The 22,628-nt window shown below is 39.8% G+C and overlaps 1 protein-coding gene across 4 annotated transcripts in view; it reads left to right on the plus strand.

Moving 5' to 3' along the window:
- BUD13 (BUD13 homolog) overlaps positions 1-22,628 on the plus strand; it is a 271,251-nt gene that overhangs the window by 828 nt on the left and 247,795 nt on the right. For 3 of the 4 annotated variants that reach the window (XR_003413268.2, XM_027036574.2, XM_027036573.2), the window contains exons 2-9: positions 1,804-1,897; positions 5,652-5,736; positions 8,431-9,186; positions 10,862-11,166; positions 12,721-12,826; positions 13,156-13,294; positions 13,608-13,792; positions 14,034-14,115. Coding sequence is in view for 3 of the 4 variants with exons in the window: in XM_027036574.2 (XP_026892375.2) it covers positions 1,804-1,897; positions 5,652-5,736; positions 8,431-9,186; positions 10,862-11,166; positions 12,721-12,826; positions 13,156-13,294; positions 13,608-13,792; positions 14,034-14,115 (1,752 nt within the window). In the remaining variant the exon portion in view is untranslated. Of the gene's footprint in view, positions 1-1,803; positions 1,898-5,651; positions 5,737-8,430; positions 9,187-10,861; positions 11,167-12,720; positions 12,827-13,155; positions 13,295-13,607; positions 13,793-14,033; positions 14,116-18,380; positions 18,403-22,628 lie in introns of those variants that run through there. The other variant, XM_053204072.1, reaches the window with a different exon arrangement.

The following is a 22,628-nucleotide window of genomic DNA, read 5'->3' on the forward strand; positions in this document are numbered from 1 at the left end:
TGTACTGGGTTGAATAGTGCCCTTCCCCCGTTCATGTCCCCTCAGAGCCTCAGAATGTGATATTCTTTGGAAATAGTGCCTTTACAGATGTAATTGGTTAAGATGTGGTCCTAGTGGATTATGACGGGTGCTAAATCCAGTATGACTGTGTCCTTTTAAGAAGAGGGAAACTTGGGCGTGGGGGGAGGCATAGGGAGAACACAGCCTTGTGAAGATGGAGGCTGAGATTGGACTGGGTGTAGGCTGCCACTAGCTAGGGTATGCCTGGGGCTATCCGAAGTCAAGGAAATGTCCTCCCTTAGAGCCTTCCCAGTGGGCATTACCTTGCAGACGCCTTGGCTTTAGACTTCAGGCCTCCAGAACTGTGAGGGAATAGTTTCTGTTGTTTTGAGCCACCCACCTTGTGGTACTTTGTTAGGCAGCCCTAGGGAACCAATATGCCCAGTTCCAAAGAACAAGTCCATTTCCTTTCCTGATTTGATTCTTGCCTATTCTCGCTTTCTGTCTTCCTGCCCTCCTGACTTGGGTGGATTCTTTGGAGACAGTGCCACGGCCACGTAGTGAAACTAGCTTGAGCTTTGGAGTGACACCACAGTTTGAGTCTGAGCTGTGCCACTTTGTGAGCTGTGTGGCTGTGGGCGGGACACGTCGTCTCTCTATGCCTGTTTCCTCATCTTTAAAATAGAGTAATAATTGGAGCGTCTGGGTGGCTCAGCCGATTGAGCGTCCGACTTCAGCTCAGGTTGTGATCTCATGGTTCGTGGGTTTGACCTCCACATCAGGCTCGCCGTTGTCAGCCTGTCCGCACAGAGCCCACTTCAGATCCTCTGTCTTCCTCTCTCTGCCCCTCCCCCGCTGTGCTACCCCATAATAAATAAAAGAAAGTAATAATGATAGCATTTTATGGTTATGATTAGAGGTGTATAAAGTAAAGGTGCCTGGACGTGTCAAGCGTCTGATTGTGGCTCAGGTCATGATCTCACAGTCGTGAGTTCGACCCCTGTCTTGGGCTCTGTGCTGACACCTCAGAGCCTGGAGCCTGTTTCAGCTTCTGTGTGTCTCTCTTTCTCTGCCCTTCCTCTGCTGGCACTCTGTCTCTCTCTCTCTCTCAAAAATAAGTAAACATCAAACAAGATTTAGAGGTGTATAAAGTGATACTGGCTTTTCAAACAGAACTGTTCACATTATGGCAGTCATTGTTATTTATTTGGACTCATCCATGGTTTGTGTGACAGACGTTTATTCAGTATGCACTTCCTATGCCAGTTACTTCAGGGCGTTGAGGATATCCCTGTGAATGAGAAGGCCTAGTCCCCATTCTGGCGGACCTTATTGTTTAATGGGGATACAGGCTTTAAACGTCTAATTACACAACGAATTGATTTATTTTCTTTGCATTAATGCAATGAAAGTATTCCAAGGATGTGTAACATAGGTTCTTAGTTGAGGGAAATAAGGGGAGAAGTTAAGGAAGACATGCTCCAGGAAGTTAAATGTACGCTAGGATCTTAAGAATGAGTAAGAATTTTCCAGTAAAGAACGAGAAGAGTAGGTCAGACAGAGGGAAGGAACTGCTTATGTGAAAACTGATGTGGTAAGGAATTTGGTTCATTCCAGGCACCAAAAGTGAGGTAGTGAACTGGTGGAGGCAGGGGTACCAGATGAAGTGGGCCATATAGGCAAAGACTGGACCTTGCAGAATCTTGTAGGATTTTGAGCTCTATGCTACAATCTGTAGTGTTTGTAGGCTGTTATCCAAGATTGATTCTTCTTCTTTTTTTCTTTTTTTTTTTTAACATTTAGAATGCGGATCGTGGATGATGATGTGAGCTGGACATCTATTTCCACCACTAAACCGGAAAAGGAGGAAGAGGAAGATGATGGAGATTTGCCTGTGGTATGTATCTTTTGAGTCTGTGATGAGGACTTTGAAATGCAAGCCTGTCTCTCAGTCTCCATTCCCGGTACAGGGTAGATTTATAAGGGGGAACGTTGAGGGTAGAAAAGGGGTGACACTTTTCAAAGAGCTATTTTTATTTATTTATTTTATTTTTTTATTTTGAGAAAGTGAGAGAACACAGGAGGGGCAGAGAGAGAGGGATAGAGAGAGAATCCCACACAGGCTCTGCACTGTCAGCCTGGAGCCTGATGCAGGGCTCGAACCCATGAACCGTGAGATCATGAGCTGAGCTGAAGTCAAGAGTCAGACACTTAACTGACTGAGCCACCTAGATGCCTGTCAAAGATGCTTTAAAGTAGTCTTCTTTGATGATGCCTGTGCCCTGTTTTCTTTGTTTATGGAGGGCCCTGTTAGCCTGGGAATGGGAACTAATCCCAGAGTGGCAAAATTTCTCAACATCAGCAATAGAATATGTTTACGATTAGCCATAGTTCAGTTTATTGGAATGTACCTTGCAAACAGTGTTCAGGTTCAGTTACAGGAAATTTATTTGCTCCTTGTTTTTCATTGATTCAACGAAGTTTAAAATTGTATACTTTTGTCGAAGTATTGTGGATACGTAGGTTAATAAAACCTAGTGTCTGTACTTTAGAGATGATACCCTAGATGGGAGACAGAATTTCAAATAATTTCAACAATGTGATAAATGGTGGAGAGACATTTCACATATGTACCAAGTGCTACTAGAGCACAGGGAAAGTGGCACATTTTTTTATTCTCCTGGGAGATTCTATCAAGGAAGTAAATAAATATCCAAACTGAGTTTTGAAGGATGAGTAAGAACCAAGTGGGCAAACGGATAGGCAGATAATCTTGAATTAGTACCGTCATGGAAACTTTGCTGAGAAACAAGGTGAAAAGGAGAGCTGTTCTTGGGCTGTATTGCACTAAAGTTGTAAAAATGAATTCCTGATGAGTATATTGAGTGTTGATATCCAGCATATTCTGTAGTACATCATCTAAGAGAAAATTTATCAGTAATTAGAAGGGAAATATTGGAGTAGAGCGAGTGGCTTTTGATCTTGGGGTTTTGAGTTTGAGCCCCATGTTGGGTGTAGAGATTACTTTAAAAACAAAAGAAAAGGAAGAAGGGAAGTAGTGATCATAAGTGACCAATTTAGTTTCAGTCAGAACCAGTCAATTAATGTTTACAAATTTTTTTTTATGTTATAAAAGCAATACATAATTTTTTAAATGTTTATTTTTATTTTTAAGTAATCTCTACACCCAGTGTGAGGCTCAAACTCACAACCCCCAGATCAAGAGTCACGTGTTCTACTGACGGAGCCACCTAGGCACTCCAAAAGCAATACATATTAATTGTAGAATATTTGGAAATTATAAGAAAGTTTACAATTCTGAAAATAATACGATAATCACTTATACTGTGACTATCCAGAGATGGCAACTGCTCCCATTTGGATGCCTGTCTCTTTAATCCATAGATAATACAGACTTCTGTTTTATTTATTTTTTAAGATATAATTGAGATCATACTGAATTATGGTTCTGGAGCTTGCTCTTTCATTTAATAATATGTTGTGAATACTTTAGTGAGACTTTAAAATATTCTTTGAGAGTGTGATTTTTAGTGGTTTCAGTGGTAGTTCATTGTATACATTAATTTAACCTGTTCTCTTACTGGACGTATGGATTGTTTTCTGTTTTGAAATATAGCGCTTTGAGAAACCTCTTGTGCATAAATCATTGTAGAAATCTGTTTATTTCTTTATCCCCACAAAGTGGAAATAATAGGTTAGAAAGTATGGTCCTTTTGAGCTGTATTCTCGTATTGTTTTCCAAACGGTGGTACCAGTTTCTCCTTCCCCTACAGTTGTTTGAGAATGCCATTTTCCCCATTTCTTCATCAATACTGGAGCATTATTTACAACAACAGAAATAATAGTGAACTTACGCCAGTTTGCAGGTGAACAATGGTATTGTTTCTTAGAAAAGTAGTGAATAATTTTTTCCTATGTTTATAGGGCATTCGTATTTTATGAATTTTTTGGTATTTTTTCCATTGTTTAGAAAATTGGACTTAAAATTTTCTTTCATTGATTTGGTGTTTATGTAATACAATATATTACCTGTCTTACCTGTTATAGATATATTTTATTATTTGTTTTTTCATTTATAGTAGTTTTGACATTTAAAAATTTTAATTTCTATAGTCAAGTCTGTTAATTTTCCTTTACGATACTGTCTTTTGCTCTTATGATTGCCTTAAAACCTGAACGAGGAAGGCTTTAGCTCCACTCCTCTCTACTCTGGTTAAAACAGGTCTTGATGATTGAATTCATTTTTGTTACTGCAAGACCATCGCCACCACTAGTAACAATGGCAAAATAATTAGGACAAGTACGATAGCAGTGGGAGCACAAGAATAATACGTGTAATTTATTGAGCATTTACCATGTCCCAAGCTGCTTAGCTTACATGAATTAGCTCACTGAATCCTCATAGCAATCCTTTGAGTCCTTTCACAAATGAGGAAATCGAGGCTTAGAGAAAATAACTTGCCAAAGGCTGCACACATTTTCAGCGGCAGAGCTGGTGATTAGATCTCAATTCATCTTGCTTGAATTCAAGCCTGTGCTTTTATTACCTGGTAAGATATCTCAAAACCAGGTTACTTGAGGAGTGATGCAGAGAAATAGAGGTGAATTATGACCTGGGTTTGGAGTTCAGTTCTGCCACTTGCTGGCTTGTGACATTGAGAAATTTACTTAACTTCTCTGAGTCTTAGTTTGTTCTTTATTAGTGTGGAACCTTTCTTTGCAGGCCTGTTATGAGGATTGAGTGAGATAATATAAGTAAACCCCAAACACAGTACCTGGCACATGGTTGCTACTCTTTAACTAGAATTTATTACACCAGCCATCTTTGACAGTCTGTTTTGTGGAAAGGTGCATCAGTTGCATCAGGGTCAGAACTAGGGTTACTGGAAAGACGTTACAGGAAAGTCGGTACAGGTCCAATAAAACTAAGGACTTTCTAGCACTGCCCCCAAATACAATGCACTATCTTGTAATATAATGAGTTCCCTGTCTGTAAATTAATTGGGTCCCTGTCAGGGAGGGACTGGGTGAGTGATCATTTATCAAGGATACGAGAATATTCCAGATTTGTTTGGGAATTTCGATGATCTGAAATGTTTTTATCCCTTAAAGATTCTGTGATTCTGTGTACTTCTTAATGATTTCTTTTGGTTGGATTTAAGAAGATCTGTCATTGTGACTACCTCTGACAACAAAGGTTTCATAAGGAGCCTGAAGCCCTTGATGAGCGATGGGAGTGCCAGGGAGCCGGCCTGTATTGTCACCCTGGATATAACATAAAAGTAGAAAGGTGAAAGGAATTTAGCTTTTAGCTTCCCTGGGGCAGTTGTGCACCTACAGGTTGATAAAGAAGGTTTGTAATGAAAAAGTTCACATTTGGAGGAAAAGTGATTAGTCAGAGAAAGATGTATAATTAAACTATCCAGTGACAATCAGATAAACATCTCATAGGACAAACATAACTGAGGACCACTACATATTTCCACATGTTTCTTCATGGCTGTTTTGGACTCGTGTGTGCCGTGTGCATTGAGAATGGGAATGGTGATAGCTTTAGGTTCCTGAAACAGTAGTGCTCCTTGACTGGATCCTGTGGATTTTCTCAACGTAAGTTGTCCTAACTCTGACAGGTGGCTGAGTTTGTGGATGAGCGGCCAGAAGAGGTCAAGCAGATGGAAGCCTTTCGTTCCAGTGCCAAATGGAAGCTTCTAGGAGGTTAGTTTCAACAGTAGATAAATCTAAATTTCCCATTTATAGGGGAAGCCTTTTTTTTTTTTTCTCTACACTTTTTTTTTAAAGGCATATATAGGTTGTTTTAGTGTGTCCTTAATCCTGAAAAATACAGTGCGAAAAAGAATTCAGAACTTCTTGGGAGGTAGCAAGACATGGGAACTGAGAGACCAGGTGTCCCATTTTCTCTTCTGTTTCGGCATTAGTTAGGGTTACTAACTTAGGTTACACATAAGTCAGAAAGTGACTTATGTGGGGGCCTTGCAGTAACCACTGACCTCTGGCCCAAATAGGAAAGCACTTAGTATATAGTTAAGTCTTTCTTCGTTCTTCCTTTAAACATGGGTATTTTGCAGTGCATTATCCTCCACTTGCCCACTGTGTACCCTCTCCCTAGGCTAATAATTTAACTCCCTATTTAAAAAGTTTTTGAGTTCTTTGAGAATGGACAAATGATATTTGTTTGTCATGTCTGAGTGGAGACAAGACCTGTTCTTTTTAAAAAAAAATTTTTTTTAATGTTTATTTTTATTTTTGAGAGAGAGAGACAGAGAGACAGAATGCAAGCAGGGGAGGGACAGAGAAAGAGGGAGACACAGAATCCGAAACAGGCTCCAGGCTCTGAGCTGTCAGCACAGAACCTGATGCGGGGCTCGGACTCACGAACCGTGGGATCATGACCTGGGCTAAAGTCCGCCGCTTAACTGACTGAGCCACCCAGGTGCCCTGACAAGACCTGTTCGTAATTGGTTTGGTCTTTCTCCCACCTAGCATAATCAGGAATCTTGCTTCTGTATAGCCATTTAACTCCAGTTTACTCTCGACACTTGTTCCTTTTTCATACCTGCAGAGTAGTAGACGAATTAACTGCTAAACAAGATTTGTTCTTTCTGTTTTATATTTTGTGCTTATGTTAATTATCCTACAATTCTGATAAGAAAAACATGCATAACAAAAGTGACTGTTGGTTATAGGTTAGTGATCACTATTGCCTCAGTTACTTTTCAGTATATTATTATTATGTTCTGTGAATTAAAAGTTTATTATCAGTATGTATTCTTTTATCCGAATCTTGTTCACTCTTACTATTTTGTTTTTCTCTGTGGGTATGTTTCTAATCTTTTCCATAATCCTTTTTTCTTTTTTCTTTGTTGTTATTTATTGTTTTTTCCACAGTCCTTTTTTCAGAGAGAATCTTCAGGTCTCCATATTTATAGGTCTAGGAAGAGATACCGAACCCCCACCCCATCACCCTTGAATAGTTGTTTTTCTTCTACTTAACTCTCACTGCTCCATCCCCATTTGTCACTGGAAATATCCTCTTTGGTCTCTGATTCTTACTTCCTTTTTGTAAATATCATGGAATTTATCAACGCCATGGATTAGATTTGCTGTCAGGTGTCCCACAGATATCAGTACTTTTCTCTGAGTGGTGATTGCCATCAGATAGGACTATTTCCCAAAGTAAAGGAGTTGACTTGGTTTAATTCATCCACTTAGCAAGTATTTATTGGGTCCTACCGAGCATTTATTTGAATTTGGGTTGTGGAGCTCAATGACAAGAAATACTGGATTTTGGAAATGTCCTGAGTTGCTGTAAACATTTCATTCTCTTATACCTTTGAAAACTGGAAGTTTCAAACTCTTTCCTCAGCTACCTAGTTTAAAAGATTGCACATGGACTCTACAGTCAAACAGATCTGGAATGGATCCTCTATCACTTATTAGCAGTGTGACTTTGGCAGTAGGACTTAGTGTTTCTGAGTATCAACTTCTTCATCTATAAAGTGGGATAACAGTATTTATCTTTCAGGCTTGTGAGAATTCAGTGAGGGAATCCATATAAACCATGGACTTGTAATACGTGATCAGGAAATGCTGATCCCTCTTATTTTCTGGTGCTCTCCCCCCAGTAAAGAGCACAGTGACATTGATCAAATAGTTAATTACATTTCATTTTGATGTGGCACAGGCTTAGTCAGTCTGCATTTTGAAAGAAGAGTGAGTATAAACTGTGTGTTACCTAGTCTGAATATCAGTAGGAGCCCCTGACTGGGAGCTCTGCACAGGCACAGTTTTGGGAAGAGCATTGGATTGAGAGAGGATCAGGGTGTTAGCCTATCTCTTCGTCTTAGTGGCTGTGACCTTTTGTAAGAAATCACTCAGCTCCTTGGAGCCTCTGTTTCACATGTCTGTGAAACAAGGATACCTGCCCAGTGTACCTTAAAAGGTATAATATGAAAAATGCATTTAAATGGCTTGTTAGGCAGACAGGAGAGGTTATTTATTTTTTTCTTTAAAACATTTTTTTAAATGTTTATTTTTGAGACAGAGACAGAGCATGAGTGGGGGAGGGGCAGAGAGAGAGGGAGACACAGAATCTGAGGCAGGCTCCAGGCTTGGAACTGTCAGCACAGAGCCTGATGTGGGGCTTGAACTCCACGAACTGCGAGATCGTGACCTGAGCCGAAGCCGGACACTTAACCGACTGAGCCACCCAGGCACCCCTAGGAGAGGTTATTTTTAAGGTATTCATGAGTGAATGCTGGTTTATTGCCCCTAAGCAGAAGATTTCTGAGTAGTTTTGAGATGTTTGCTCCTGGGCCATCTTTTGAAACTTTGCATATCAAGGGTGAATAGGGCATTTGTGGGGATCTTACGTTTGCTATTTGTGTTTAGGTCACAGTGAAGATCTGCCCTCACACAGACACTTCCGTCGTGACTCCCTGGATTCATCTCCCCCAAGGAGGGTCCGTCACGACACCCCGGACCCATCTCCCCCGAGGAGGGTCCGTCACGACACCCCGGACCCATCTCCCCCCAGGAGGGTCCGTCACGACACCCCGGACCCATCTCCCCCCAGGAGGGTCCGTCACAACACCCCCGACCCATCTCCCCCCAGGAGGGTCCGTCACGACACCCCGGACCCATCTCCCCCCAGGAGGGTCCGTCACGACACCCCGGACCCATCTCCCCCCAGGAGGGTCCGTCATACTTCTCCGGATCCTTCTCCCCTCAGGAAGCCTCATCGTCATTCTTCAGGCATGTCTCCTAGGAGAACCCATCATGACACACCAGATTCATCTCTTCCTAGGAGGGCCTGTCACAATTCCTCAGATAGCTCTGTTCCCAGAAGGGCTCAAAATAGCTCACCTGACACATCTCAACCTAGAAGGACTCATGACTCCTTGGACACATCGCAGCTCAGGAGGGCCCATCATAACTCCCCTGATTTGGCTGCTAGTGTCCCTCATTCACTACCCAGACCCAAAAACAGTAAAGGCCCAGAGAGAGCTTCTAGGAAAACTTCTCCACATTCGAAGGGGCCGGGACCATCTCACACATCAATCCCAAAGAACAGCAAATATGAGTATGACTCGGACCGCTCTCCTCCACGAAAAAAGCGAGCAAAATCCCATAAGCATGATTCTAAAGGTAAGCATTTGATTGTCCATAGAGGGACTTATTCTGAGTGCTTTCTTTTGGACCTTTTACTTCTTGCGGTCTTTAGAAATGAGAATGGCGTTTCTTTGGAGAAGTTTTAAAAACTGTAGGGAAATGAGGAGAGGTTGGGCTGAGGAGAGTTAAAATTTACAGTGGCAAGGGGGACCTTTTTTTTTTTTTTTTTTTAGTTTATTTTGATTTTAAGGGGGAAAGGGGCAGAGAGAAAGAGCGCATGTGCGAGAATCCCAAACAGGCTCCATGCTGTTAGCACAGAGCCTGACATGGGACTTGAACTCACGAACCTTGAGGTCATGACCTGAGCCAAAACCAAGAGTGGGACGCTTAACCAACTGAGTCACTCAGGCACCCCAAGGAAGACATTTTTATATATTTTTTTGTTTTTTCTCCCTACCCCATGTGAAAATACAACACGTTTGATGTAGAAACTTCAGAGTGTATAGAAACGTACAAAGAAGCAGAAGAAAGGTACAAAATTCATTGAAAGCCATTTGCTCTTAGTGTTGTGGCCAATGTTTTTTAAAGCCTTTTTCTATTCATTTTTTTATATAGTTGAGCCCTTTCTATGTAGTATATACATGTTATATGTGTAATCTTGCCTGGTTTATTCACTTAATGTTACCTTTGCCGTGTCATAAATTAACGTGGTCTTTATTGGTGTTCTGTTACATAAATGTACTTAACCATTTCCCTAATAGTGCATATTTTAGGTTATTTATAAATTTTGTTTTTATAATTTTAAAATGAACATCCTTGTAGATAAATCATTGCTCCATTCTGGATTATTTCCTTATCTACTTTTAGATAGATTTCCTGGAAATTTAAGTACTTCTAGATATGTTTCCTGGGAAACAAAGTAGAAATTGCTTTGTTGGTTAAGGGGCATGTATGGTTTTAAGACTGTGGATACCCATTGCTTCTTTGGGAGGTGCTTTGTGATGTTTCTGTCTACAACTCAGGCCTGTGCAGTGAGATTTGTTTACTCACTAGGTACTGTTTTCATTCATTGTTTTTAATAGTTTTTACTGTTTTATTTATTCTTGAGAGTGAGAGAGAGAGAGAGAGAGAGAGAGAGAGAGAGAGACAGACAGCATGAGTGAGGGAGGGGCAGAGTGAGAAAGGGACACAGAATCCAAAGCAGTCTCCAGGCTCTGAGCTGTCAGCAGAGAGCCCGACGTGGGGCTTGAACTCACGAGCCGTGAGATCTGACCTGAGCCGAAGTTGGACACTCAACCGACTGAGCCACCCAGGCGCCCCTGTTTTCATTCTTAAATAAAGTATATTGTTATCTTTTAGTCTCTGACATCACAGTGTATTCTAGGCAGTTGTAACTTTTGCCACAGCCCTGAGATCTGAGTGTGAGTTGTTTCTCCCATTCTGTGCTCAGATAAATATGACATAGGTGAGTATGTTGAGACCTCACATGCTAGTCACAGTCACTAGTAACTTGGGAATAGAACCCCACATCCTGCCTATTGGTTATAAAAGTTGTGTCTGACTCTGCTCTTTTCCCATGTCATCTGTACTTGTGTTTAGGATAGTGATAGCTGTTTAGAGGAGGACCAAATGAATATTGGACATTAGCTTGATAAGTTCCGTTTTTAAGATTGCACCAATGGGATTAAAGACTTTATTTTTTAATTTCTAGACTCTTCCCCCAGCCATAGGAAATTTCATACAAACTCTTCGCCTAGGAGATATCAGAGTCACATGTTGGACTCTTCCTCCTACCCAGATGATAGTCGGAAAGCCTCTGATTCAGATCTTTCTCCTCCACGGCAAAAGCAGAGTTCAGGGCACAAAAATTCTGATTCAGATCTGTCACCTCCACGGAATAGACCTACATACCGGAGCTCTGATTCTGACCTGTCTCCACCAAGGAGGAAACAGAGGGCCAAATCTTCTGATTCCGATCTGTCTCCACCTCGAAGGAGTCAGCCTCTAGGAAAGAAGGTAGGAATTTTCAGGAGCCATACCTTCTTTTAGAGTGACTGCTCTTTTCTATTTCTGTACAAGTTTCAGAGATATAAACCAGAGAGGGAGGGGGTGGCTCCTGGTAGTAGAGTAAATCTATTGCAGAGTTACCTCTGGAGCTCTTTGCTCCTTCTGAAGGCAGGACTGCCTATGACCCAGCCCGGATGAACTTGCAAATACCAGTACCTAAGTAGCTTCTGACTTTATATCCTCTTTATTCCACAAATGTCATTTTTTAATGGGTCCGGAAAAACTTCCTATTTTCTCATGAATAAACTGAGAACTGTAGTTTACAGAGTAGAGTTTGGAGCACAAACTTTGTGTTAATCGGATGACATTCAAATCCTCCTGCTTTTGCTTACTGTCTATGAGATTTGAGCAAGATATGTGAGATCTCTAAGCCCCAGCTTCTTCATCTGTAAAATGGGGATAATAGTAGTATATACTTCATGAGGTTATTGTGAGAATTAAATTAGCTTGTATAAGTAAAACTCTTAGCACAGTGCCCAGAAAAAGTCAGACTTTAGTGTAAGCAATTGATTATTATAAATTGGACTACCAGTCTCCTTTTGCAGATCTTAAGAGACATTTAGAATATAAAATTACTTTTACGAATCATACCACCTGGGAAGTCTGTGTTTTATTTTAAATCTGTGATGAAGCATGAATTGCCCAGAACATCTGCATGAACTTGGAGCAGTTGTTTTGTAAAGCACCCCAGTGCTAGGAAAAGAATCTTATTCCAGCGAGTTGGTTAAGAAACAGAATAATAGAGCCTGTAGTATGCACATTTACCTCCAACCCAGACTTTTCAGGCAAGTCTCCTCTGTAGCCCACATGGTCCTGGCAGCCTGTCCCTGGCCCAGGAAGTAGGGTTCTTCTTTCCTGGGAAACAGAGTGAGGTCTGTGTTGCAGCTGGACCCCTTGACATTTTAGGTATCTGTTTACTTCATGGATAGTTTCATATTAAATTAAGCACATTGCGTAAGGACACCACAATACACTGTATACTCCGTTTATGCATTGGTTGGTTATCTTGCTATGAAATAGGGTTTAGTAAGAAGGTTTGATTTGGTCACAACTTGTCATTATCCTGAAATATATCCACAACTGAGGGACCTTAGACTTGCTTGAGTTTGTAGTTTACATGGAATATTTTATTAGTGTGGGTCTTCACTGAAGGGCTTAGAGCTTGATACAGGCTTCTGATCAGGTGACCTGAGAATGTGTCTTCATGTATGCAGTTTATACACTGAAAAGTCAGAACTATTTAGATGCTTAGCTTTTTCTTTCGTATTTTGTTAGTTTGTGTTTGTGTTTATTCTTCAAACTTGGTAGTACTATTAATTTGCCATGAAGTTCAATTTTATTTCTTTTTTATTTTGTGAATCTTGTGGTCGATAATGAGAATACAAAGTTGGAGTCGTTTGGTTTGGTTATTGCTCATCGTCGGGCAAAAATGCACCTGTCTACCCTGGAGCCTGCTGCTACATCGTCTCATTAATGTTGGATGCTCCCTTTTCCATTGCATAGGCTGTTCACATGTATTCTGGGGCAAGAACTGGGTTGGTGTTAACTGACATACAGCGAGAGCAGCAAGAGCTCAAGAAACGGGACCAAGAAACTACGGCATTTGAAGGTAAAAGTGAAAATGCAGAGACCAGTCGAGGCTCATGTAGATTTGATTTTATTTTTTTAACGTAACTTATTGTATCTGATATTTTAAACTTTTAATTGAGATCAAATTTCAGCTCTGGTTTTATGCATTATTTTAACTTCTTAGTGGTCCCAAGTGGTTCTTTTCTTTCTTGACAAAGGTTAGTTAGACATTGGTAGGAGCTACTTGTAGTCTGGCTGCAAAAATTTTTATTCAACATCAGAATCCCACGTTGATTTCAACTGTTAGAATATTATTCCCAATTCTGATACCTGGGTGTTTATCTTTAAAAGTATAATTTTCCTTTGCAGCTGAATTCCAATATGCTGAAACTGTATTTCGAGATAAGTCTGGTCGTAAGAGGAATTTGAAACTGGAACGTTTAGAGCAAAGGAGAAAAGCAGAGAAGGACTCGGAGAGAGAGGAGCTGTACGCTCAATGGGGAAAAGGGTAAGAGAACCACTGAAACGGAGAACAAGACTGTGCTGACTGGAGGAGGTCATTCTCTACTTTTCTGACCAGTGAGTTAGTTCGTTGTGCCTTCACAGCTGTTTCAGGAATGGAAGGTTCAGTGTGCTCGGTCTCCCTCCTAAGATACTGGGGTACTCCACACTTGGCATTGGTATTCTAGTTTTGCTCTTTTCAATATTTGGCCGACGCTGCTGGGAAAAGGAAGTTCCCCAAATGTAGCAGTATGGTCCGCTCAGTGTGAGAGTGCAAATGTTAAACGGGACAGCATACACTCTTGGTTCTTTTTGCCCAGGCTTGCCCAGAGCCGGCAGCAGCAACAAAATGTGGAGGATGCAGTGAAGGAAATGCAAAAGCCTCTGGCGCGCTACATTGATGATGAAGATCTGGATCGGATGCTGCGAGAACAGGAAAGAGAGGGGGACCCCATGGCCAACTTTATCAAGAAGAATAAGGCTAAGGAGAACAAGAATAAGAAAGGTGAGCCTTCTGGGATTCGTCAGAGATGAAGGTGACTTGTGTAAAGAGAGATAGTCTTTAGCTTGATGATACATAGTCAGGTGCAGAGAAGGCTCTCCCATACAATTTTTTAGGTTCCTTGTATTTGGAAATTTGCGTTCAGCTCACTAGAGATTTCTGTATAAAATTTTTGTTCCCACTGCCACCCGACTCTGGATTGAGTTATATGGGTAACTAACTTCTCCCTCTCTCCTCTCACCAGTGAGACCTCGCTACAGTGGTCCTGCCCCTCCTCCCAACAGATTCAATATCTGGCCTGGATATCGCTGGGATGGAGTTGACAGGTAAGCCTGAGTATTTCCTACATTTTTGTTTTGTTTTCCATCTGACCCTAACCTTTCCTAGCCGTTCTTACATCACTCTACACTCTGCCTCATTTTCTGTTCTAACCACAGAGTTAATAATATGCAATTTGCTTGCTTCTGTTTCTGAGGTCCCCAAATCCCATTTCCCATGCTTAAAATATTCTTCCTCCTTCTCCGTTTTTCCTTTTCAAAGTGTTTTTTTAAAGCTCTGGACAAACAGCTCTGCTGCTTCCGATGGGATACCCTTTGTTGTTGACGTTGGTCACTTCTAGAGATATTTTCTAAGGTTTAGTGGGGATGAGTGATGGACGGTAGTCTGGAGTCTTTCGTATGTTGTATCTTTAAAAATGTAGCCCTTGAACCTTCTCTTCACTGACTTAGGAATGAGTTACTTCCGATATCTCCCTGACCCCTACGGCCAGCATCTGTACCCATTTGCTCTAACTTACTGTCTGTTGTGTGCTTCTGTTCAAAGTCTGCTCCTCTGTTTACATGGTAGATCCCATCTCCTCTTGCCTACGGAAGGACATTGTTCTAGCTTTTACCATAGTGGTTCTCAAACTTTTTGATCTCAAGACCCCTTTATACTTGAGAACCCCAAACAGCTTTTGTTTATGTGGTTTGTATGTATTAATATTTACCTTATTAGAAATTAAACTGAGAAGTTTAAAAAGTGTTTATTAATTAGTTCATTAAAAACATAATAAAGCCATTATGTTAATATAATTACCATATTTTTTAAGAAAAAGAACTGTTTTCCAAACAAAGAAAGTAGAAGAATGGCATTGATTTACATTTTTGCAAATCTTATTAATGTTTGGCTTAATAGTCGATAGCAGGATTCTGCATTGAGTCTGTTGCAGTTTGTTTAGTTGGAGTATTGAAAGAAAGTTTAGCCTTAGAAAATTCAGCTGTGGGGCACCTGGGTGGCTCAGTCGGTTAAGCGTCTGACTCTTGATCTCAGCTCAGGTCGTGATCTCAGGGTCATGAGCACAAGGCCTGCATTGGGCTCCGGGCTGGGCATGAAGCCTACTTAAAAAAAAAAAAAAAAAAAAAAAAAATCAGCCTTATACATAGGTTGTTAGAAAAGGAAGGTGTATTATATTTTGTACTACACAGAAATTCAACAGGTGATAGTTTCTTAAAGGTGATTTATAACATGGAGTCTGAAACCATATCAAAGAACTTTTAATACTGTTACATTAAAATTGTTTTTTTGTTTTTGTTTTTGTTTTTGTTTTTTACTTTGTAGGGATCTTTTCCCAGTGCGTGAACATCATGTGCTGGTCATTTGGAAAATAGTGGTTTGCTGAGTTTTTCAGACCTGCCAAATGTTGACATTTTTCGTTATACAACATCAATGATTTGTATTTGTTAACGTTACCTCTGATCTCATCACCAAAATCTTAATAGGAAGCTAAAGTTCATGGTGGCGGATCCAAGTGTATTCAAATTCTAATTTATGCTTAAAGTCTTGAATTTTATCATTGGTGACAAGTATCAGTTGTTACTGAAGTTAAAGCTTTTTGTACAATAACTTTTTTGTAGAATCCATCAGATTTTGTACCTAGAGGATCAGGTCCTCTGTGAATATAGAGTTTTACTTCTTCCTTTCCAATCCAAATGCCCTTTGTTTCTTTTTCTTACCTTAATTGTAGTAACTAGAGCTTCAGTGCAGATGTTGAATAGAAGTAGTAAGAACAGACATCTTTGCCTTCTTCCTAAATCTTAGGAGAACAACAGTCAGTGTTTTACCATTAAATATGTTATAAGCTATAGGTGTTTTTGTAGATTCCCTTCGCTGAGTTGAGAAGGTTCCTTTCTATTCCTAGTTTGCTGACAGTTTTTTTTTTTTTTTTTTCCGGAATGTGTGTTGGATTTTGGTTCATTCTTTGATCTATTAGTTAGTTATTTAGGAATGCATTAATTCCAAACATTTAGACTTCTGTAGTATCTCACCATTATTGATTTCCAGTTTAATTCTGATGAGGTCAGAGAATATACTCCATAATATTTTGATCTTTTGAAATGTATTAAGATGTGTTTTATGGCCCAGTATATGGTTGACCTTGGTGAATAGTCCATTTGCATATGAGGATAATATGTATCCTGCAGTTGTTTGGGGGAGTGTTTTGAAAATTAATTTTTGTATTTTTTTAAACATAAACTTTTTGTTTTGAAATAATTTTAGATTTATAGAAAATTTGCAGATAGTATAAAGAATTCCTATACACTCCTCATCCAATTTTATTATCATTCATTGCATTACCATGGTACATTTATTTATCAGAACAACATTGGTATGTTGCTATTAATGTACCAGATTTTACTTGGATTTTACTAGTTTTTTCCACTAAAATCCTTTTCTGTTCAGGATCCCACATTGCACTTAGTTGTCATTTCTCCTTAGTCTTCTCTGGTCTGTGACAGTTTCTCAGTCTTTCTTTGCTGTTTGTCACCATGACAATTTTTTGGAATATGGTCAGTTATTTTGTAGAATGTCCCTCAAAGTGGGTTCATTTGATGTTTTTCTCATGGTTAGACTGGGTTATGGGTTTTTGGAAAGAATGCCACAGTGGTGGCATGCCCTTCTCATCACATCATTTAACTGGTACCTGGTAACAACAGGACATCCCTAGTGTTAACCTCAGTCACTTGGTTCAGCTGTAGTGAGTGTTTGCCAGGTATCTCCATTTTAGTTATTCTTTTCCCCCTTCCGTACATACTTAGTTCTCTAGAAGTGAGTCACTGAGTTTAGCTTGTACTCAAAAGGTGACCTGTAGGTGGCATAGCTACATTTATTATTTGGGCTTTTTCTATAGGGATTTGTTTTGTCACCCCATTTGCTTAGTCAGTTATTTATTTATATCAGTAATGATTCATCCAATTTTATACTGGATTGTAATCCAGTAGTATGTTATTTATTTTGTTATTTATTTAAATAAATTGTTCTGTTCTTCACCTACTGGGAATTCTTTAAGGTGTCCCTTTTGCATGCCCTGTCCTTTTATTTTTTGAGTACTCTCTGACTTTCTGATACTGCAAGATGCTCCAGGCTCATCTTGTATGTTCCTTGTCCCAGCCCTGGAATCAGCCATTTCTCCAAGCAGCCCTGGCTGCTTTTAATGGATAATGGTATTTAGAAACCAAGATCTGACTGCTAGAAGTACTTGTTACTGGGGTGTCATTGTTTCTAGGCTATGCCAGCAGACAGAGCTAGGTAGTACATGTCTAGCAATTCATGTACACACACATATTTGTTATTTCTGTACCTACTTATCTGTATGTATGTGTCTGTATATGTACACGTTCATGTATACAGATACATAAATATGAGTTCATACTAATGTTGACTCTAGTGGAGTATTACCTTTTATTCTAGCTTGTCTGTACCTTCCCTCTCCAGCATTGAGAAACCTAGCACCCCTATGTACCGTCCATTTTGCTCATCTCTGTATACATGTAAAACAGTTTCAGAATTGAGAGATTCAGGAGTAAGAAACAGATTTCCAACAAAAACATAGTGTAGTTACTTTTGTTACTACCCTTATAATTTCTAGTGAAAGAACCATTTTCCAACTGCCCTGCCCCACTACTGTTATGTCATACATTTGTAATATAGATTCATTTGTCATAGTCCCCGTCTATCCTGGGATCTCCTGACATCCTGGGTGATTTTTCCTTTTTATAGTTTGCTTATGTTAGTGTTTATTTTTTATTGTGTATAGTTCTGTGGGGTTTGACAAATGCATGGAGTCATTTATTCACCACCCTACTACTGTATGGAACAGCTACATCATCCAAAAATTTCCCCTGTAAGTCCTGTTTTAGTCAGTTACACTTTGTCCACCAAACCCTTGTGATGAGTGCTCTGCTTTCTGTTCCTATGTTTTGCCTTTTTCAGAGTGTCACAGGAATGGAATCATACAATATGGAGCCTTTTGAATCTGACTTCTTGCACTTAGCAAAATGCATGTAAGGTTTATCCATGTTCTTGCATGAATATCCCATTATGTGGCTGTATCGGTTTGTTTATTCCCCAGTTGAAGGACATCTTCAGTTTTTAGCAACTATGAATAAAGCCACAATAAACATTTGTGTATAGATTTTTATGTGGACATAGTTTTCAGTTCATTTGGGTAGATACCCAGTGATTGCTGGAATATATGGTGAGACGATGTTGAACTTGATAAGAAACTGCCAGTTGTTTTCTAATGTGGCTATACCATTTTTTGTTACACCAGAGAATGAGGATTCCTGTTGCTCCATACCCTTGCCAGCCTTTGGTATTGTCAGTGTTTTGGATTTTAGGTGTGTACATTTAGTATTGAATTTTAATTGCTCCGTTATCTGTTTAGCTAAACCTCTCTGCAGTTTTCTTTTTTAGTGTTTGCTCTAAGGATTACAGTATGTATCTTTAACTCATCACAGCCTACTGGGAGTTTATAACTGTACTGTTTCACATAAAATACACAAACCTTGTATGTAACGCTGAGGTTCCACTTACTCTCTGTTCTATGTGCTATTGTTGTCATATATATTACATAAATGGTATAGACCCCACAATATAGTGTTCTAATTTTTTTAAAAAGTTTATTTATTTTGAGAGACAGAGAAAGCATGGGTACGGGTGGGTAGAGAAGGAGAGAGCGAATCCCAAGTAGGCTGTGCATTGTCAGTGCAGAGTCTGATGTGGGGCTTGAACTCACAAACCGTAAGATCATAATTTGAGCCCAAGTTAGATGCTTAACCGACTGAGCCACCCAGGCACCCCTCCAGTGTTCTAATTTTTTATTTACAGTTATTTAAAAAGAAAACTGAAAAAACAACAAAATATATAAGTGTTAATATTTAATATTTAACTCATGTATTTACCGTTTCTGGTGCTCTTTTTTTTTTTTTTCTTTAAACAACTTTTATTATTCCTTTAGTGTAGGATTATTGGTGACAAATTCTCTGTTTTTGTTGATGTGAAGATGTCTTTATTTCACCTTTAATTTTTAAAAACTTTAGTTTTGAAATAATTTTAGATAAGAACTTGAAAAATTAGTACAGTGTGTTACAGCGTACCCTTTACCCAGCTTCCCCCAATGATAATCTAACATAACCATAGTACATTACCAAAATAAGGAAATTGACATTGGCACAATTCTATTAAATTAAAGACATTTTTCTCACCTTCATTTCTCAAGGATAGTTTTACTGATGTATTGTTGGAGGAGGTCATCAAGATGACATTACCACTGGTTGACCCAGAAGCTGGACCCAGGCAATCAGAGGCCTCTTACCCGCTCCCTTGTCCTTGGAATGTGTGTCCTGCCTACCCTCTTCAAGGACGTAGCCTTGAAAGAGTAAGGTGTTATTGAGACCACCTGGGCCAAATATGTGGCTGAATCCAGTTAAGGCCTCTGTATAAGTTTTTGAGATTCGCCAGGTGGCTGCCCAAGAGAGGCTTCATATGTAAGTTCCCTTGCCTGTTAAACTTGCCCCCTATCCATGTGGAGTGGCCTGCCTCTTTTTTTTTTGTTTGTTTTTTTGTTTTTTTGTTTTTTTTGTTTTTTTGCCCTCCACGTACTGGGGCCAATTTCAGACTTCCCCCAGGAAGCTCACAAGGTTGTGAACCAACACATAGAACTCTGGATTGATAGTATCAGAATTCTGTGACAGTTTTGTCAACCCTTTAAGAAAGTTTCATCATTTTCTGGCCTCCACTGTTTCTAATTAGAAGTAAATCCTTAGTCCTCATTTATTTTATTGTTACTCCCTGCCCCACATTGTAATATATTGTTTTTCTCTGGCAGATTTTTCTTCTTGTTTTGGGTTTTTAGCCAGTTTATCATGTACCTCAGTGTGGTTTTCTTTGTATTTATCCTGCTTTGGGTTTGTTATGCTCTCTGGATCTTTAAGTTCATGTTATTCACCATTGGGAATTATTTGGCTATTTTTTCATCACTTATTTTTTCTGAACTACTGTTTCTTCTTCTCCAGTTACGTTATTTTCCACCACTTAATATTATTCCGCAGAGCCCTAAAGTCCTGTTCATTTTTCTAGCATCATTTTTTCTGTTTGTTCTTAAGGTCAGATAGTTTCTGTTGATCTGTTTTCCACTTCATTGACTTTCTGCCATCTCCAGTCTATTAAGCCCACACAGTGAATTTTTTGTTTCAGCTAGTTTATTGTATTTTTCAATTCTAGAATTTCCATTTGATAGTTTGTATTTCTCTGCTGAGATTTTTCCATCTGCTCATTCATTATGAGACATTTCCCTCTTCCTTGAGAATATTTATAATTGGTGCTTTGAAGTCCTGTTTGCTCATTGTAACATTTGGGTCACCTCAGGATTGGTTTCTATTAATAGCCTTTTCTTGAGTTTGATTACGTTTTACTATTCCTTGACATATCTGGTCATTTTTTAACATATATTGGATACTGTAAGTGATACATTGTCAGAACTTGGAATTCTGTTATATTCCTCTGAAGTATGTTGATGTTTATGTCCAGTAGACTGTTAAGTGGGTGCATTTGAGCTCCCAGTGCTGTCTCCTTTGCAGTGGGCAGCAGCTACAATTTCTGCTCAGTTCTTTCAATTTCTAGCTGCTGCTTTTTCACTGGACCCAGTGTGGTTCCCCTGTGCAAGCACAGTTTAGCAGTTAGCCAAGGATTTAGGTGCTGTTTGTGTGTACATTGCAGGGTTCATCTGTTTTGTAGCTTCCTCCCCTTCAGAGTTTCCTTCCTGATTTTCCAGCTGCTCTGGCTTCTTTGCACTGATACCTCAAGCTAATAAGCCTGTGACTTTCTGCCTCCATTAGCTGTGCAGACCGGGAAGTGCCCTCTGGCAAAAAGCTCACAAATCTTTTTACAAATGGACTCATCCAGGTTCTGCCTGCTTTTGGTCACTTTCCCATGCCTTCAAAGAATTTTAGATACTTGCACTTTCATATTTTGTCCAGATTTTATAATTGCTGTCTGAGAATAGTCTGCTCAAGTTCCTCTGCTGTGACTGAAATCCATTGCCCCACCTCCTATGGACCTGAGGCATTGTCTTCTGTCCCCCAAGCTGCTATCAAAATCTGAGGCTCTAGTTCCTGATACTGGGTATCCTCAGGGTGGCTGTGGTTTCAGGCTAGCTTACTACTTTGGTTTGCAGTTCACTGGATATAGGCTCTTTGTTTGGTAGCAGGACATTTTTCAGAATGCTGATTTGTCTTATAGCCAGAAGTGGATCTTTTTATAGCCACAACCCTAGAGATTTTCTCTGCTACACTGAGGCCATCCTTTTTTTTTTTTTCTATTTAAAAAAAAAAAAAATTCTGGACCCACACTCAGAACTCTCCCTGACCTAGTATTTTCTTGGTATCTGATTTGTCTCCAGCTCTCCCAGGAGTTTTCTTCCACTTAGCATTTTTTCTGACATCGTTCCTTTTAGTTCCCTTTCTCATCTTTGTTTTCTTTCTCATTATTCACTCTTTCGTCACCTCTTTTAGTTTGTCTGGTTTTGGCCCATTGCAAGTGAACATTTCTAGAACATATCTGTAGTTGGAAAACCTCATAAGGTCAATTAATCTAATCCCATTATTATTTAAAAGACAAGCAAGGCCTAGATAAATTTAACTACTTACCTCGAGTTACTTAGCTCACCTGAAAAAGCTGGAATTAGAATCCTGGGCTCCTGGTGCGCCTGGATGGCTCAGTCGGTGAAGTGTCCGATTTCGGCTCAGGTCATGATCTCACGGTTCGTGAGTTAGAGCCCTGCATCGGGCTGTGTGCTGACAGCTCAGAGCCTGGAGCCTACTTCAGATACTGTGTCTCCCCCTCTCTCTGCCCCTCCCCTGCTCGCACTCTGTCTCTCTCTCTCAAAAATAAATAAAAACATTAAAAAAAATTAAAAATCATGGGCTCCTGATTCTATAGTCCAAGGCTTTTCTACTGTGCGTTCTCTTGTGGTTTGTTTTTTGATTCTGTGGGGTTTGGTTTGTTATTCATATGTCCTTCGTCTGTATGATCATATTAGTGTTGGTTCTCTTAAGTACTTATTCCCCAGGGCAAAAAACAGTGGTTTCCTTGGTGCTCTAGAATACCCTGCATGCTTTTGAGGTTAGAGATGGAGCTGTTTGTAGTAAGCTTCCCTTCCTAAAACACTCTGTTATTCATCCTACTCATCCCTTAGGGAGGGTGTTAGGCAAGAGGGAAGGAAGCCTGTTCTCTCCATCAGTTCAGTAACACTTAGCAAAGATGTGATTACTTGAGGCAGCTGTGTACCAGCTGCTGGGCTCTCACAGGTAGTGATAGTCCCTAAGCTTAGGAACTTACTTTCCATCTAGAGCAGAAAGACAAGTAAATAATTTCAATATTACTTGCTAGTATTACTATAGAGGATTTTCAGGGTGCTTGGGAGCACAAAGGTAGAGTAAATTCAGCCTTGGGAGAGTGCGGTTAGGGGAAGCTTTCTAGAATATACATGAGCTTTGTCTTAAGGGATATCAGTCGCCAG

This window comes from Acinonyx jubatus, chromosome D1 (genome assembly GCF_027475565.1).
Source record: "Acinonyx jubatus isolate Ajub_Pintada_27869175 chromosome D1, VMU_Ajub_asm_v1.0, whole genome shotgun sequence".
Lineage (NCBI taxonomy): Eukaryota > Metazoa > Chordata > Mammalia > Carnivora > Felidae > Acinonyx > Acinonyx jubatus.